Source organism: Ahaetulla prasina, chromosome 4 (genome assembly GCF_028640845.1).
Source record: "Ahaetulla prasina isolate Xishuangbanna chromosome 4, ASM2864084v1, whole genome shotgun sequence".
NCBI lineage: Eukaryota > Metazoa > Chordata > Lepidosauria > Squamata > Colubridae > Ahaetulla > Ahaetulla prasina.
In genome coordinates, this window is record NC_080542.1 from 28,061,527 (window position 1) to 28,080,944 (window position 19,418).

Genomic DNA, 19,418 nt, shown 5'->3' on the forward strand with positions numbered 1-19,418 from the left:
GTCCAATCACACTTGGCCAATAAAAAAATTCTATTTAAGTACCCAAGAATATACTTTTTGAGATACTCTTCGCTGAATGTGAGGAAAGGGTGTTTTGCCAGTGTTGTCGCTCACAAAGAAGAAAGAGGGTGAGGTGTGCAAGTAGATCAATAGGATTACTGGCAATGAAAAGAACCAGATGGGAGGCCTGCCATCAATCCCCGTGTGTATTCATGGCCAGCCCTAAGAATCGGCCATGATAAAGTTTACCTAACCTGCAGGCCAACCAATTGAAATCAAACCCAGCCCTGTTGTATATATACCATGTCACTACAAATTTAGGTTGACAATATTTCCATTTATCAAAGTTGTAATTTTAAAAAAAAGGCAAAATACTTCACAGCAGCTTCCCCAAGAGGGGATCTCCATCATTTTAAAGATTTCAACCCTCTGCTAATACAGACTGGTCATTTTCTCTAAAAAATACATTGCTTTTGCTTCACGACAAAGAAATGTTCTTAGGGCAAGGAATACAGCTTGTGTTATGTAACAGAAAATTTGTCTAGATGATAGAAGACCTATTACATTTTCTATTAAAAGAGAAAATGAGAAAGAAGGGAAAAGGAGATAGAGAAAGAAAAAAAAAAAGACATCCAACTGGTGCTACCACAATATTAGTGGTTTAGTATTGTCCAGGAAGTCAACTCTAGAAAGGCTCAGTACCTTTTCAGAGTAAAAAGTTCCATTCTACTGCGATTCTCTAGTTTAGAACACAAATTGGTATTGTGGAACTGCCACCTTGCTGGAGATAGACTGGATTCTTTCTAATTAAGCCACATCAACAGATAAACTTCTGCAGATATTGAATCAAAAGTTCATCTGTCATCTGGCTCATTATGACACTAAACTAAGTGGTGGTCTGGTTCCATGCTTTGGCCCTTATTGAGCTTTTAATGCTGGGAAACATGGTTTTCTTTCCTTTTGGGAAGATCTTGGCTAAGTAGTGTGGGTTCTCCGATGTCGAACCAGGTGTGAATTCTGACCAAACTTCTTCCCACAGTCAGGACACTTGTATGGTCTCTCTCCTGTATGGGTGATCTGGTGTCGGATGAGATCAGAACTCCAACGGAACTTCTTCCCACATTGGCTGCACCCGTATGGACGGTCTCTGGCATGGGATATTCGATGCCGGGTCAACTCTGAGCTCTGGTAAAAACTTCGGCTGCACTGAGCACATCGGAAAGGTCTCTCTGAGGCATGGGTCCTCTGATGACGAGTCAGCTGGGAAGTATGACCAAAACGTTTGCCACATTGAGGGCACTGGTGAGGCTTCTCCCCAGTATGGATCCTTAGGTGGGTGAGCAGATGTGAGTTACGGCTAAATGTTTTCCCACATTGTGAACACTGGTGAAGGGGCTTTCCTGCTGGGTGAGAGCGTCCAAAAGAGTTGGGGTGTGCAACTGGATTCTCTCTTGTGTCTCCACATCTCACTTCAAATTGTTGACTCATCCGTTCACCACAATTCTCACCCAACATTTTCTCCCGGGAATTCCCAGGTAGCAATCCCATTTCCATCGTGCCTCCAGGCAAAGAGTGCTCCTCTCGGTTTCCATTGGCCAGTAGGGAACCTGTCAAGAAAAAAAAGTCTTCCATAATGGGCAGATGAGCCTGGCAACATGCAGCTATCAACATAAGACAAACAGGCACAAGTAGCCCTTGACTTACAACCAGTCGTTTAGTGACCAGTTGAAGTTGCACCAGACCCCCAAAAGCTACTTGTGATCTAGTTTTGAAGTTCTGACATTGTGCTCTCCTGCCAATATGCGGCTGCATTTTGGGTGCTTGGCAACCGGTCCGCATTTACGGCTCTTGCAGTGCACTGTGGTCAGATGGCTGATTTATGATGGTTTTGCTGGAAACCAGGATTTACTTCTGGTTTCCAGGAAGAAACAGTTGATAGCTAACAATGGATTCACGTAGTAATAGTCGTGATGTTCACCGAACAGCCCCAACAAAAAAGATCATAAAACTGGATCTGGTCACATGGTGACTCTGCTTTACAACCATCATGACTTATGACTGTAATTGCCAGGCTCAATGATGGCTATACCTTGAGGACTACCTGCATGCTCTCCATTGTACATTTACTACAAACTGTCTCAGTTCTTGTAACTTCTGCTTGCAAACTGATAGCTCATATTTTATCGTTTTAGAAATGACGAAGCTGGGCAGCTACTTTGGACCTTTATAACTTCAACAAAAATCTTGTTCTGCTATTAGCAGAAAGTGTTATACTGACTCTCGGCTTTCCCGCAGCCCATGCATCTGGACTGCCTGCCTTTTCCCCCTGCACCTGTGCCTCCATCTGCTGCCAGTGCCACTGCATGAAGACAAGCCTCCTGCAGCTGCCCACCCACTCTGGCCTGACTTGGCTTTCCCGCAGCCCCTGCAGCGTGTCCGGACCACCTCCCTGCCCCCACTTCTGACTGCTGCTTGGACAGGTAATCAGTTCACCTGCAGTGCTTGGGCTGTGGCTACTGATGGACACTGTCTGCCCCTGCAGCCTCGATGTCTCTGGTGCTGGCCACCCCTCCCCCCTCCAACTGAAAATGATCTTAACTGGGGCTTATTTTGGGGTAGGGCTTATTTGGAGCATGCTAAAAAAAATCAAGCTAGGGCTTATTTTCAGGTTGGGTCTTATTTTCAGAGCAACACCATAGTTTGAAGAAATAAGGAAAGAGTATACAACCTTGTCTTACTCCTTCCAAACTTCCACCAAGTTCCATCCAGATTATATCTTCCCGGGCTGTGTAGGAGGTTTTGCAAGAAAACAATGAGACATTCTAAGATTGCTGTTTTCCTAAGAACATGCCACAAATTGACATGACACAATCCATGCCATTTCTATATTCAATGAAGCATGTATTGATTTATTTTTTTTGTATTCTTTGGCTTTCTCAATTATCCAGCATACATCAGCAATAATATATGTTATTCCTCAGCCTTAGAATCATAGAATTGTAGAGTTGGAAGAGATCTAAAGGGTCATCACATCCAACCTACTACACACTGCAGGATTTACTACACCATCTCCAATAGCGTCTCTTTGAAAACCTGAAATGAAAAAGACCACTCCGTGCAGTTATTTCACTGAGCGAAATGACTAATATGTCTAATAAATGTAATATAAATGTCTAATATGGTTTCGTCCTTTTAGATATAGTTTTACCCTCTGGAGCAAATAAGAATGAGCCTAAATAGCAAAAAGACAGTGCTTTATAGCACTCTTTAAGTGGTTTACAGAATTAGCATATTGCCCCCAACAATCTGGGTCCCTCATTTTATCAACCTTAGAAGGATGGAAGACTGAATCAACCTTGAGCCAGTCAGGATCAAACTCCTGGTAGTGGACAGAGTTAGCCTTCAAAACTGCATTCTAAGCACTGCATCACCACAAATCCTCGGTGACAGCCCTTTAGAAAGTTGAATACAACATCATGTTGCCTCTTATCTTTCTCATCTGCAAGCTAAACATACCTAGGTCTTCTAACTGTTCCTTATAGGATTTGGTTTCCAATCCTTTCAATGTTCTTGGAAGCCCTTCTATGGACTTGCTCCAGTTTATCTATTTTTTTTAAAACTGGATGTAGAGCTGAATGCAGTACCCCAAGTGAAGCCTGACCAAAGCATAACAGACTGGGACAATTACTTCTCACAATCTGAACTCCATCCTCCTCTTGATGCTCTTCAAGATGTTGCTGGTATTCTCTGCAAGCTGCATAACACTGCTGAGATTTGCTGAGCTTATGATCCATTAGTATACCCAAGTCCTTCTCACATATGCTGCTCATGAGTCATTATTTTCCGCATCCTATGTAGATTGTCCTTAATTGAACAACTGTAATGGGAGCCTATATGTCATGATGTTCATAAGTTGAGGCAGCTCAACCCAATTTTATGATGATCGGAAATAAAATCTGGCAGTTGTAAAGCAAATCTACTATCAGCACTGAGTGTTTTTTGCCAGCAAAAAAGCCATAAATCACATGACTGCCAGTTCCTACAAATGGCTGTAAATGTGGCCCATTGCCAAGCATCCAAAATTCAAAAATGTGACCATAGGTGAATAGGGAAGTTGCTGTTTATAACTATGAATCAGAGTTGTAAGTATCTTTGGGAGAGTCCATTGTCACTTTGAATGGTTGCTAAGCAATCGGTGATAAGTGGATTACCTTTATATGTATTGACCATCCTTCTAGCTTTGTATCATCTACGCATTTGGTAAGTATTCCTTGGACTCCCTCTTCCATATTGTTTATAAAAACATTGGAACCGCCCAAGACACAGCCCTGTGGCACCCATTCAGAATGTTCATGCGGGGTACATTTGATGCTCTTTAGAACTACTTATAGAGTATGATCCTTGAGCCAACTGTGAATCCACCTAGTGGTTGAGTTGTCAAACTCATGTTTGACCATTTTGTAGGTAAGGATGATCTGAGAGATTTTGTCAAAAGTCTTGCTGAAGTCAAGATATACTATATCCACAGCATTTCCCTAATTAACCAGACTAGTAATTCGGTCAAAAGGAGATTGTAAATCTGACATGACTTGTTCAGCATAAATTCATGTTGGCTTCTATTAATTAATGAATTCCTATCTATGCACTCAGACATTCTCCCTGATAATCTGCTCAAGGATCTTGCCTAGTATTAATGTCAAGCTCATAGGCCTGCAGTTTCCTGGGTCCTGCTTCTTTACATTAATTCTTTTCCAGTCTTCTGGGACCTTGTCTATTCTCCAGGTGTACTCAAAATTACAGAGAATGGTTCTGCAAATATCTCTGCTAGTTTCTTCAATACTCAAGGCAGGGGCCCCCAACCTCTGGGTCATGGAGCCCCAGTACTAATCTGTGGCCTGTTGGGTTGCACAGCTGGAGGGAAGTGGTAGGTAAGCGAGTGAAACTAAATCCATTCCCCGTCCCCCAATGGAAAAATTGTCTTCTATGAAACTGGTCTCTGGTGCCAAAAAAAAGGTGGGGGGTATGTTTCCCCAGGGTATAAATCATCTAGTTCTGAAGATTACCTCTTTTAAATTAGCTAGGAATTCCCTTAGTTGCTCTTTGCTTATCTTGAGCTTCAGCTCATTCCACCCACCCACCCCCACCAATGGCAGGGTGTGAGGCAACCGAAAGTTCATTCAACTGCTGAGAAAAAACAGATGCAAAATAAGAGTTGAGTTATGACTTCTATCCTCTTCCTTGACCATTTACCATTTTCTCCCTTCTGAAGATCTCCAGTTTCTTTCACTTTCCTTTTCTTGGGACTTTCCTGGAAAGAAAGACAACTTTTGTTGTTTTTGGCATCCCTAACTAGCCTGACTTTGTACTAGGCTTTAGCTCTTCTCCCACTAAATCTGTAGTTTTTTTGCAAACTGCTTTGTATTCTTCTTAGGATACATTCCTCTCTTTCCATTTCTTGTACATTTGCTTTTTTCTTTTAAGCAATTTTTTTATGTTCTGTGAAGATCCACTCTGGTCTGTTCAGATTTTCTAATTTTTCCTTCTTGTATGAATTGTTTGGATTTGTGCCTCCAAGATCACATTATCACAGAAGCTCCCAATCTTCTTGGACATTTTTCTCCTATACAATATCAAACTGTTGGATCTTGCCTACTATCTTCCTAAGTCCAACAAAGCTTTCTCTCATGAAGTCTAATACTGAGGTATGACTGCAGTTTCTCATCATCACATTATCTGAAATTCCAGGACAGCATGTTCTCTGCTTCCCAGAGTTCCAATTACTTTTACTTCTTCAGCCATTTCCTCTCCTTTGGTGGTCACTTTGACATTCATCCGTAACAACTTTTTAATTTTATAGTATCTCTGGTCTCCTATCAGTGAGTTTCAGGACTTCAAAGCGCGTAATGTTGTCTTTGAAAATGGTACGCTTATGTTTAAGATCTTACTTTGAAAACTGACGTTCTTCCACTTTAGCTTGAGCTGAATCTATTCTGTGATTAGCTCCTGGTCACATCTTTGTTCTTCTAACTGAGCTCTTCCATCTCTTTATATAAAAAATATAGTCAATTTAGTTTCTGTATGTTCCATCTGGTGACGTCTGCATACATAGGCATAGTTTTGGTTGTGTGTCTGACTAATAGGTGATCAAAAATAAGTTGGGGTAGGATAAGACCTATTTTATTCCAGAGCATCTATACAGAGTACACACAGAAATAAATTTTAAAAATCATTTCTACAAATTAATTTTTAGTTCTTTGAAGATTCTTTGGCACTTTTAATTGTTGGCCATGTAAGAGCAACAATTGGTGGGTTTGGAAAGCAAGAGGTAGAGAATAAATATACAAATTTGGTTCCAAAAAGAGAATCCAGAAGCAGCTAACTATAGGCAAGGAATGGCTGAAATTTGGTAGAATAAAAAGAAGAGATTACTCATTTATGATTGATTTCGCTCAATTCTTCCTTTCTCAGATTTTAAACTTGTTCTATGCAATGTTTGTTGTAATTATTAAGTTTCAAAAGAGTAGATTTAGGTGAAACAACTGCATTCCAGTTTGCCCGTTTCCAGGAATTGAAAATCAGTAAATTTACACTACACTGTAAATGAACATTTTGGAGATTCTCAGTCATCCAGGTCATAGTTGTCTCAAAGGTGCTTTTTCAAAAGGCAACTAGACGTTGTTTTTCCTTGAAGGCATTTTGCTTCTCATCCAAGAAGCTTCATGGGTTCTGGCAGGATGACGAGGATGATGGAAAAATTAGATCTGACAGGATGTGGTGGAAGGATTATATTTTTTTGCTGTTCCTCTGGTTGTTAGCACTCTCCCTGAGAACTCTTGAGGCCACTTGGTCTGTGCTCTCAGGGTCACTTGTATCAGAGGGCAAATAGGGGGTGGAATCTTCTTGAAACTGCTAAAAGGACTATGTTGTAGACAGGAGAGATAGGTGGTTGTCATATTCCTCTCCCTCTGTTGAGAAAGGGCTGCTCAATATGCTGCTTAACATAAATGGCCTCTTTTACATCTCTTCTAAACCAATGGTCCTCCTTATCCAGAAAGTGAACAAACCAATGTGTCCTCTCTTTCCAGAAAGGCCACATTCTGGACTTTTGCCCCCAACATCCTGCCCGAACCCATGAAGCTTCTTGGATGAGGAGCAAAATATCATCTTCTTCTTCCTCCTCAAGGAAAAAATACAGTCCAGTTGCCTTTTGAAAAAGCACCTTTGAGACTGTTAATGAACAATTCTCTACTGTCCCTAGCTTGGATAATAAAAAGCCTGAGGCAGTTAATTGGAGGAGCAACAGTTGGGCCCAATTAAAAGTTCTGGAAATGGAAATTACTGGAGTTTAACACGCGATATCTGGTAGGAGCCAGATCAGGCTGCATTAATGAAACACCCTTCATCTTTCTAATCCTACAATCACTTTAGTGAGCCTGAATAATATGTACTGTTTTGAGTTGTATCTCAAATCACTGTTCTCTATAGTCAGTCGATGGAGCTCCTATGATAAGCGTAAATGACGTATATCCTTCGTTTATTTGAAATAGAAGTTCAACTCCTCTGAAATGCATCAAACAGAGAACGACAGACTTCAACTGAAAGATGCATTTTTCTCTCAAATGCAATACAAACAAATGAGATAGGATTTGGATGCAAAATCATTTAAATTTTGTAATGGTATAGCAGTTTCAAGTTCTAGTCCTGCCTTAGGCTTGAAGCTGTCTGGGCCTGGCTTTTTATCATATTTTCTATTAAATAACATGGTTTATACAACTTCCCAAAACATTTATCATTGATTTGTTTTTCTTGTGGCAACTGATTCCCTTGGGCAGGAAAAATTCCTAGAACATTCCTGCTTCTCTCCCTCCCTTCTTACCTGTTTCCTGAAGGCCTTGTGGTTCCTGTTTTGGGATGCAAGGCATCTTGAGAGCTGGGCCTGGGATAGGCTGGTTTAGTGTGGGATCAGATGAGGATAGGTACTCAGGATGGGGCAGCAGTGAGGCTGAAGGATCCCATGGTGCTCCAGGTAAAATCATTTCCTGTGGGCTTACCTGTTCAACTTTGACCCGCACTGTAACCTAGCAACAAGAACAACAGTGGGTCACTAAGAGCTTCGGAGAATTTACCCATTCCACTTATTTGTTTAAGCTTTGAATCTAAATTAATCAGCCATTCAAGCGTCCATGGTTGTTGTTTTGCAATTCCCATTCCGAAAACTTTTCAAAAGGATAGAGATCGATCTGATAGGAAGTCCTTATCTAGCACTCTATCCATTGTAGTAGTAGATTCAAAGTTGGAGTCTTCTGAAGGTTTTGGATTTCAGTTCTCATCAGTTCTAACCAATATGGCTAATAACAAGAGGTTGTGAGAGCTGCCATCCAAAGCGTTTGGAGATGCTGCTTTCGGGTTGTTTCCCGCCAGAATCCCACTGCTTGCTCACAAAGAGGCCTCCATAATCGATGAACAGCAATTTCCAGCCTGGATAAAAATCAGGAGGAAACATGGTTGGCCGAATGCAAATTCATTTGTTAATAATGAGGAAGCCTGTCGTATGACCCAATCTTTTCTGCTCTCTTTGTATATAAAACAGGAAAAGTTTTAAAGCCTAATTAAAAAATAATTGATGAACAAATCAACACATTAAAAAAAAAAGACAATTCTGTTGAAAGCTTTTTCCTGCCCATTTATATTGCAAGTTGCGTTTGGCTATTTTTATATCCATGAAACACTGATTCAATCATTAAAACACTGATACAATTCTCCTTTGCCTTGTGGGTGAGTGGGGATGTTTGGAATGAGAAAACATATATTGAGTGCTAAGAATGTTAGAAGTTTTCATCACAATGTATCTCCTAGAATCAAGATTAGCCGTTCCCTTACCTGCTGCTCCCACATCCCTGCCTCTCGCCGTGCCATCTGGTATCCTTCCACCAAGGCCACTGCTTGGGCGCACGTCTCAGGGCCTCGTTCCCACACCCAGCTCTGGATCTCTTGGGGCAAGATAGTCAGGAACTGCTCCAGGATAAGCAGTTCCAGAATCTGCTCCTTTGTGCGGCTCTCAGGCTTCAGCCAACGTCGGCAAAGTTCCCGGAGCCTCCGACAAGCCTCCCGGGGGCCTTCGGAGTCCTGGTAACGGAACTGCCGGAAACGCTGCCGTTGCATTTCCACATTGGCGCCCGATTCCCCTCGCAGACTGGAAGATTTGGACTTTCTGTGCTCATTCCTGCCACTTCTGGCATCCAAGCCATTATGGGGTGATTGGGCTTTTCCAAGAGCTGGCATAAGGCGGCTCATCCACTCTCCTCTTGGCCACTGGCATGATTCGGCTGCCCGCTCAAAGGATGACAGGTAGGCTTCGATGTCATCCGCAGGTGCAAGCTCAGGTAGCTGGAGATTGTTCCAGCCAGGGGCTGGGGGTGGGACAGGCACAGGGGCTGGCATGACGTCAGCAGGTGTCCTCAGGCTTTGCACCATCTCCTGGCACTGAACCTCCCAGAGCTGTGGAATTGGGTCGCTCCTCACTTGGGGAGGAGTTGCCCACCTCAACAGATCACTAATGGTGCCTGCCTGGACAACAAGAGGAGTCTTCCCCGGAGCATCCCATTCCCAACCAGCTTCAGGGCATGGGGGTCCAGGCTCTTCTATTTTCACCCTGGGTGCCATTGTTTCTTCTAACGGGTATAAAAAATGGAGGCCCAATGCTGGAGGAGGCACTTCCTGTGTGGCAGCCATCTTTTAACTCCTGCAAGAAAGGAAGTTCTTGTCCTCCAAACTTTCTGCAGATAAAAGCAGAACCACTCAGCCAGAGGAGACTGGGCCAAGTGAAAGACAGCTTCAATGCAACGTCTAGTTCCAGGGAGCCAGATAGATATAAGACACTCAACAGGAAAGGGTGGAAAATCTTTAAAGGTATCCTATTGCCAGTGATGTGATGATTAAGTAAAAGGGCACCTCCCTGATATAGAAAGGAAAAAAATCATTAAGAATTATGTCCAGAAGCAGCAAGCCCATTCTTAAATATCACTTTCGCAACCATGAGGGTCAAACGATTACCTATGGACATTTTCAAAGGCCTGGATAGTAATACAAAATGGTCTAGTTTTCTACAAAACAGTAACCCCCAGATGTCCTGGTTTATAACTCGGATGGGCTATGATGGATGAGGATTATGGGAGTTATGGTCTATAAGACATCAAGAAGGGAACCCTGAATTAGAATATATTTGCTAACAAAAGAATGTCCAGCATTTCTGGAATTTACAATACATCCACATTGGATATACAATAATATCCAATTAGAAATCAGAATATCATCAACAGAGAAGAAAGCAGTGCATTTTTCCTCCTGTTTTCAGGAGCCTATAAATGATTTATTGCTTTGGAAGACTGTATTTCGATATAGAAATCACAGTTAGTAAGCAGGACCTTTGAGAATACACAATAGGACAGAGAGCTATGATTCAGGATGCCAGCTCTCTGTTCCATTTCTACCCCTTTGGGAATAGTTTGATTCCCTAGACTGTTGCCCAAAATGCTTGTGTGGTCCTATTTCCCTGCCACAGTTTTATATGTTTTTCTGTGAAAAGAAGGAAATACAGAAAGAAAAAAAATAAGCAAATATAATTAGAACTAAAAGGTGGAATCTGAACGCCCCATAAAAATCTATGAATGAGACAGGGCTGTTTTGCAATAAACTCCTGTCAAGAAGCAGTTTTAAATACAGGTAGTCCTTAAGTTATGACCATAATTGTTCCTGGCAATTACAATTGTAAAATGGGTCATCATCAGCCACCAACCTGACTTTAGAATCTTCTTTGTGGCCGTTGCAATCGTAAAACCCGTTGTTTGTGATGGGTTGTTTTCTGCTGGAAAGGAAGTAAACTACCAGTTTCCTGCAAAAAAACATGGTAAATCATGGTTATATGACTGAGGTATTCTGCAAATGGTAATAAATGTGAGTGATCAAAATGCAGTTATGTGACGGGAATGTGGCCGTTAGAACTCTGGAACTGGGGTTTAAATAGCTTTTTTGGGGAAGGATACTAAGCATCCAGTCATAAATTGAAGACTACCTCCATCAAAATTCCTCCACGTTATCCTAATTTGTTCCTTCTATATATTTTATGGAGTCTTCCTAAGTCTGCTTGTGCTACCATTTTTCAGTCAGTGGTGCTCTTTCTCCTACATAAATATCAGCATTCATAGCTAAGTATCAGAAACAGCAAATGAAAATAATCTCCTCCTTCAGGAATATGTCTAATCTCTGCTTAATGTCATCTCACTTATGTAACAGACTACAACTGTTTAAATTTCTTCCTTCTTTGAAGGTAGAGGCTTCCCAGCTTAGTTGTGTATCTGGTGCCTCTTCTGGTCACGTCCTGCAGTGAATCCCAGAAGAGAAGATAATTATGTACGCTTCTTATTACTGGAACTACAATTCAGCATCCACCGATTTGGGAATAAGTCTTAATGAATGATAGGTATATATAGGTATGCAGGTATACCTGTGAATGGATGTATATATAAAACAGTATTTTTCTAACTTAGCAAATTTAACAATTATGAGAGTTGGTCCACATCTTAAAGTTGCCAAATTTGAAAAACACTGGTATAGAATATATTGTACTGTCTATTTGAATGGTAACATGAAAGTCCACTTTCACTTAAGCGCTCTCTCTCTCTCTCAAAAACAAAAAACAAAAAAAACAGATACAGATCCTACAATATCTTGAATCTCCAAAGACCTATGCAAGGCTTCTCTTTGTAGATTTCAGCTCAGCATTCCATACCATCATTCCAGATATTCTTCTAACTAAACTAAATCAGCTAGCTGTGCCTGACCAACTTGTAAATGGATCATAAGTTTCTTAATAGATAAGAAGAAGCTGAAGCTAGGCAAAATCACATCAGATACCCATAAATTAGCACAGGAGCCCCCCAGGGCTGTGTACTCTCTCCGCTTCTCTTCCCTCTATATACCAATGACTGCATCTCAAAAGATCCCTCTGTTAAAGTTCTGAAGCTTGTAGATGATACAACAGTCATTGGTCTTAATTGAGACAACGATGAATCTGCATACAGACAGGAGGTTGAACAACTACCCTTGTGGTGCAACTGGAACAATCTGGAACTGAACACACTCAAAACCGTAGAAATGGTGGTAGATTTTAGGAGAAACCCTCCTATACTACCACCTCTTACAATACTAGACAATACATAAACCTTCAAGTTTCTAGGTTCTATCATATCTCAAGACTTAAAATAGACACTAACATCAAAAATTATCAAAAAAAGCACAACACAGAAACTCAGAAAGCTCAAACGGCCCAAAAAGCTGCTGATTCAGTTCTACAGAGGAATTATTGAGTCTGATATCTGCACCTCTATAACTGTCTGGTTTGGCTCTGCAACCCAACAAGACAAACACAGACTTCAACCGATAATTAGAACTGCAGAAAAAACAATTCCTGCCAACCTGCCTTCTACTGAGGACCTGTATACTGCAAAAAGAAGCTGCAAAAATATCTACAGACTCCTCACATCCTGGACATAAATTGTTTCAACTTCTACCCTTAAAATGACGTTATAGGGCACTGCACACCAGAACAACTAGACACAAGAACAGTTTTTTCCCGAATGCCATCACTCTGTTAAACAACTAATTCCCACAACACTGCCAAACTACTGTGATTCCCTGAAAATAAGACCTTGTCTTTTATTATTTGAACCTCGAAATAAGCACTTGGTCTTATTTTCAGGGAGGTCTTATTATTTTGGAACGCGTGGAGCAAGATGGGGATCCTGCTCCGTGCTGTCTTACCTGATTTCCAGCTCTGTCTCCCTAACTCTAACCAGAGGAAATGGCAGGGACCGACTGAGCACGGGTTTAAATATTTTTTGGGCGGTCTTATTTTTGGAGGCGGTCTTATTTTTGGGGGTGGTCTTATTTTGGGGGGGAGGTCTTATTTTCAGGGAAACATGGTATTTACTAAGAGTTTATTACCGTTATACTTCTCATCCTTCCTATTACCTATCTCCTTCCACTGATGACTATAACCTTGTTGCTTGTATCTCTACAATTTATATTGTTTTATTTGTTTCCTAGTATGATTTGATTCAGAGGTGGGATTCACTTACCTTCCCTACTGGTTCGTAAATGTGACTTCTAACACTACCCTCTTGGGGATGGGTGATTTATTTTTGCATACTATATAATCTTTTTGGTGTTTTCAGTTATACTAACCGCCACACCATCCTCTGTGCAGAGTGATGCAGGGGTGAAAGGGCTGATCTAGGAGCAGTATTAGCAGCCCACTGAATGATTTACGGCAGTGTTTCTCAATCTTGGCAGCTTAAAGATGTGTGGACTTCAACTGCCAGGATTCCCCAGTCAGCCATACCAGCCAACCAGGAGTGAAATGTAAAGTTTGTTACTACCAGTTCTGTGGATGTGGCTTGGTGGTGGTGAGTGTTAATGTGACTGGGTGGGCATGGCCAACTTTAAAAAAAAAAACTTTTAAAAGCATTTTTTTAAAATGCTTTTAAAAGCCTGTGATCATCAGGCAACTCAGCTGGGATCGCCAGAGGAAAAAAACTTTTAAAGGGTTCTGATGATCCCAGCTGAGTTGCCTGATCGCCAGAACCCTTCAAAAACATTTTTTTTCAGCCTCTTCGGTCAAAGAGGTTGTAGAAGAAATGCTTTTAAAGGGTTCTGACGATCCCAGCTGAGCCGTGCGATCATCAGAGGCTTTTTTTTTAATTTTAAAAAGCATTTTTTTCAGTCAAAGAAAAATGATTTTAAAAGTTAAAAAAAACTGATGATTGCACAGCTCAGCTGGGGTGGGGTGGGGTGGGGGCCAGGGATTTTTGCTACGGGTTCTCTGAACCACCTGCCGCCATCGCTACCAGATCAGGCAATCCGGTCCAAACTGGGAGCATTTTACCCCTGTAGCCAACCCTATTCTGGCTGGGGAATTCTGGGAAATGAAATACACACATCTTCAAGTTACTAAAGTTGGGAAACACTGATTTAGAGCTTTTAACCCTCTCTTTGACTCATAGGGTTGGTATGGGAAAAATAGGATAGAGTACTATGGATGCCACCTTAAATTCATCAGTAAAAAATAGGTTATAAATCTTATCAATACATCTGATAATAAATATCTTTTTCCTTGTGGAAAAAAATAATCCTGAGCATTTTCCTTAAAAAAATTAAGTAGAACATCTGAAAGATGTGTTTCTCTACTTGAGAGTTTGAAAAGTCACTAGGATCCAGTGAGGCCGATATAAAATAGCCTTCCAACATTCCTTCCTATGGATAAGGCTGAAATCCACCAAGGGATCTACTAATAAATAATACATCAGGGTTCTCAGTTCAATCCTTAGTGAATCCTATAAAAGTCAGTGTGTGGAGAAATTCTTCTTCAGGTACAAACTCCCCCTACCTCAATCAGGATTACAGACTTAAGAATCTGATTTGACTTTTTAGTGGAAACTCTTTATCCTTTCTCAAGAACCCAAAGTGTACAAAAACATATAAATAGTTTCCAAAGATCTTGGAGAAGAATCTACCAAAAGGAAATATATCTCACAATATTACCCCTGGAATGAGGAGCCATTTCCTTACTATTGTTAAACAATTTGGAACCTGAATCATCCGCAGGATGCGAAATAGCTACCAATAAATATAACTCTCTCTCCCTTATGCTCTCTTCTGGAACAGGATGGACTGGAACAGGCAAATGATTTGATAAATCAGGTTTTTTTCCTGTATTGCTGCTTCTGGTATTTATATATCCATTTATTCTTTTTGGCAAGACTGTAGTCTCATGGTCTGTCCTCGGACCCTACAGCAATTTTTCTCCATTTTGGCCATCTTGAGATATGTGAACTTCCAAGTCCCAGAATTACCCAGCCAGCAGGTTGGCTAAGGAATTGTGGGACTTGTACTCCACACGTATTTAAGTGACCAAAGTTGAGAAACACTGCCCTACAGAATTACAATAAATAAAAATTCACAATTCTGGAGTAGATGGATAATTGCATGCTCATCCAGTAAATCTAGACTTTAGTAAGTCACACTGAATATATCTGCATAGCATGCCCTTTTCATATTGCACTAAATCAGGGGTTCTCAAACTACGGTCCCTGGGCTGGATACGTGCAATGAACGTTTGGGTTACTGCAGAGTCTCCCCCTTCGGTCTCTTTTTGTGTGGGTCGGAGGGGGCAGAAATTCTGACTCGGGGTCTGCTTCAGCCTCCTGGTGTGGGGTTTGGGCAAAAGCTGGGCGGAAGCACTGCTGGTGGCGAAGAGCCAGAGGGCCTCGTTCCAGTGGGAATGCATCATGGCCTGGAACTGGCTGACTATCTCAGCCAGCCTTCAGGCACTGGTACCTGGCCTTGCACTCCCGCAGCTCTTCCCTCTGCTTGGAAAGCCTATGCTTGTAGTCCTCAGTGAGGAGCTTCTACTGAGTCTCCTTGGTCAGATCCAATTTGAACTGAGCTGTTTTGCCAACCCTTTCTCATGGTGGCTGCTTAGCTCCAACAACTGCTTCCTGTTGGGGCCCTAAGGAGTGGCTGGGAGGGGAAGGGTGAGTAGAAGCTGGCGAGGTGCCCCTCAATGTGAGTGACATTGAGTTGGCTACGCCCACCCAGTCACATAACTACCTAGCCACGCCCACCTAGGCAGTCATTAGGCAGATCATATTAGTGGTCCGCAGGATTTAAAATTAGGAATTTAGTGGTCCCTGAGGTCTGAAAGGTTGGTGACCCCGATATATACAATGCACTGAACCAACAATTTTCAAAATGGCTTGGGTTTATGTTAACTAACTACACTTCCAAACCCCAGAGTTAAAACTAGGTAAAGCATCCACTATGTCTATAACTGACCTTACTAAGCATATTGTGAATGTAGCCATTGCAGTTAGGCTATTCAACTGTTCAATAGGGTAAAACGATGGTTACAATAAAGCAGAGCCACTTTTTGCAAAATGGGTAGCTGTACACTTTTGATACTAAATTAAGTTTAAAATCATGCCCTTTTCAGATAATGTGCGTCAGTTGCAGTCTGATATGTCATCTGAATCTGTAGGTCTCCAATAACTACCATTGTTTCAACCTGCCATAGAAACAGGCTGATGGAATGACTGCAAAGCAGAGTTGTTCTGACAGCAGCATCTCTACTTTTCCAGCTTCTTTTCAATCTCTGTGAACATGCAGGGAATTAATTGGGCTCAGGAGGGAGGTGGGCGAAGATCCAGCAACCCCCCACCCTGTGCCTCCAATTCCAAAGCCATTAGAAATTTTTATTCCATTTTTTTAAGCTCAAGGAAAATGCATAAGTGGCTTATATATCTGCTGTGAGATTGTGTGCTGCAGGGATAGTTAATTTGATTACCTCTGCATCGATCAGGGTCTTAATTACCCAATCATGCTTCAGGGTGACTTAAACTCAGGAGATCATACAAGCATAATCTTATCTAGTATATTGTAAGGGCGAGTCTAGAAAAGAGACTTTTATTTCATACTTTGCTTGTATGCATTTAGATCAAGCAAAAAATGGAAAAAAAACTCTGATACCTTTTCTCAGCACACCTAATAGTATACTGATTTGGGTCAGCTTTTCCCAATCTGATATCTCCTCAGGTGTTAAACAATTGTTAGAATTCCAAGTCAGCAGAGTCCATTGCTGAAAGGATTTATTTAAGCATATGGTTTTCATTGTTCCACCTTGTGTCTGTGGTTTATCTAAATTGGCCACACATAAAGAAATTGGCAAGTTCTTTAGTTCAGGGGTCTCCAACCTTGGTCCCTTTAAGACTTGTGGACTTCAACTCGGGAGTTGAAGTCCACAAGTCTTAAAGGGACCAAGGTTGGAGACCCCTGCTTTAGTTAATCCCACACTAAATGCCAAACTTTTTTGCTTGGCAACTCGAATTGTACATGGAGCATCTTGATATTCCATTGTTAGGCCCATTCTCTATACAGTAAATATAGTATTTTTAAAAGTCTTCCCTGCATCTAGTGACAATAATTATGAACTTTAAAGTACATGATTTGATCTATTCTGATATACCACAAGATTTTCCTTTATGGAAAGATATACCACAAGATTTTCCTTTATGGAAACAAGAGGATAAAATACCAGTGTTGTACTAAACTCAGAGAACCAAGAATGGCACACTGAACCCTGTTGCTAAACTACTCTTTTCTGATTCATACATATAATTTTATCCTAAATTAGTGGATGGTCTACCTCGAACTGCAATTCCTTTGTTCTTGGACTGCTGAAGTTAAACAAATCTACAGGAAAATCCTTGTGACCTAAAGGAAGATTTGTGTTGCAGCCTCTCCTAACCTGATAATATATTTTGATTACAACTCCCATTATGACCTGGGATCCTGGGAATTCTGGTCTCTTAAAAATGTAGCAATGGAGTTCTTTTAAGAACTGAGCACATAGGGGCCATCACGTTGATTTTAAAAATTAATATATTTAACACTAGGGTTATCTCTTCCAACATTTCCTCCCTGAAGAAATCCAGAATCCCACCACTAGTTGGGACTTAAAAAAACAAAACAAAAAGTGACCGAGATGCCTTGTGCCAAGTAGATCCCACTTTGTCTTACTCAAGGCGGATCCTGGGCTATTATTCCCCACACCACCACCACCACCATCCATCTTTCCTGTACCCAAACGCACGTTCAGAAGATGCGTTTGAGCCTTTTCTCTTCTCTCTCCTCCGGAGAAGCCAGGGTCCAGACGGCTAGGTTTCTCCAGGACGAGAAGCGTGTTTCCAAGGAAAGCCTCTCTTCCCTTCGGCGGACAGCCCACCCGCAGCCCCCTCCATGGCGCATGAGGCGCCCATTCATCTCTTCCCTCAAGGACCCAGGTATTCTCCTCCTGGCGCCAACCCAGCCTCCTTCCTCTCCGCCTCCTTTCTAACGGACCCGGCAAGACTAGCCCTGTTTCCCGGCGTGGAGACGGGACGATCGCCGGCTCCACGCCGCCGCCTTCCTCCTCCTCCTCCTCCTCCCACCCCGAAGAACTGCCGAAGTTCTGATCCCAAGCTCCGAGTCCCGTCCTTCGCGGAACCGCCTTGGAGCCCGGGCTCCCCCGCCAGCGCTAACGGACCGGCGCCAGTCCGGAGAAGCGCCGAGTCGCCGCGCGAAGCTCCTGGCCAGACGATCCTCCTCCGGTTGCAGCCGCCTGCCTAAAGCCCGGGAGTCCCGGCTCCAACTACTTCTCCTGTCCCCCTTTGTTTCCTCCGGCCGCCCGCCCTCCTTCCCTTCTTCGCCAGCCTTGGCGCGCCCCGGGCCCGGCTGCGCTACCTGGGCCGGGGCGCCTCCAGCGCGGCTCTCTTTTAGGGCTCTTGTGGCGGCGGCGAAGGCAGCAGCAGCAGCAGCGGTAACAGGAGCAGCAGTGGCAGCGGCGGCGGCTCCGCCTTGAGTTCCGCGGCGCCCATCATACCCTGGCCGGCTCGGCCCGACCCAGCCCGTCGCCTCGCCCGCTGCGCCGCGCCAGCCCTCCTCGCCTTGAACTGCCCTGGAGGTGGCCACCAGGTTGGTTCCCGGGCTGCGCCGGAGAGGCTGGGGTTAGTCCCCCCTCCACAGGGCAGGCAGTGGCTGCGATCCCTGTCAGTCAGCGCCGAAAGGAAGGGGAAGCCGGCTTGGGACAGCCCCTCGCCCAAAGGAGGAGGGGGAGGCCGGGTAGGGTTGCCTTGCCACGATTGCTCCATGGAGGAGTCGCCGATCCGGGCCCCTCGCTGGACGATTTCCCTCCGCCCGTTGGGATGCGCCGGGGCCCAATGGCGCGCATCTGGGCACGCTGCTCCTTCTCCTTGCCCTCCCGGGCCCCTTTTCTCCTTTCTCAAAAAGGGCTGGAAGGTATCGAATTAGCAGCATGCTTGGGGATGGGTTTCTTTTTGTGTGTGTGTGTATATATGTGTGTTGGTGTGCATGGCTCCTGTGTATGTGCAGAGTGCTGTTCCTCCGGGGAAAGGAATGACCATCTTTAGGGAAGGCACAGAAGTAGAAAGATGAAAGGGGGATTTCGGGGGTTTCTATGGCCCAATAGAAAGCAGTGCCGACCACGGATTTGAAAAATGGTGGTATCAACCTGGCAGGCCAAGATAGTTTACATACTTGGGTCTTTTCAAGTGGGGTTTTAATCTGGCACTTACTTTGTCTTATTACTTATTTTTTTACTAGGGTTCCAAGTGATGCTGTGGTCCTTAGTTAACCTCCAGTATTTGCCATTTACTACTTTAAAATATAATTCAATAGAAAAGACTCACTGAGGAGGAAGAATAAGCCTTGTCAAAAAATCCCTAGCCCCAAAACTCTTGCCATCTAAGACAGCATGAGACAATGCCTTTTAAAAGGAGCACGATATGACATGCCGCTTCTCTGCACAT

General features: G+C 42.9%; 1 protein-coding gene across 3 annotated transcripts; it reads right to left on the reverse strand.

Moving 5' to 3' along the window:
- Positions 1 to 228: 228 nt before the first annotated feature.
- LOC131197199 (zinc finger protein 232-like) lies at positions 229 to 18,551 on the reverse strand. Of its 3 annotated transcripts, XM_058180955.1 has the most exons (6): positions 18,334 to 18,550; positions 10,796 to 10,891; positions 8,881 to 9,955; positions 7,877 to 8,078; positions 2,729 to 2,785; positions 229 to 1,607 (listed from the first exon to the last, which is right to left on the reverse strand). In XM_058180955.1, exons 3-6 carry the CDS (start codon positions 9,730 to 9,732, stop codon positions 976 to 978), a joined length of 1,743 nt encoding a protein of 580 aa, XP_058036938.1. In that variant the 5' UTR covers positions 9,733 to 9,955; positions 10,796 to 10,891; positions 18,334 to 18,550; the 3' UTR covers positions 229 to 975. The 3 variants fall into 3 exon arrangements, with proteins under 3 accessions (XP_058036938.1, XP_058036940.1, XP_058036939.1); XM_058180957.1 differs by lacking the exon at positions 2,729 to 2,785 and having other exon boundaries at positions 18,334 to 18,551; XM_058180956.1 differs by lacking the exon at positions 10,796 to 10,891.
- Positions 18,552 to 19,418: the final 867 nt, after the last annotated feature.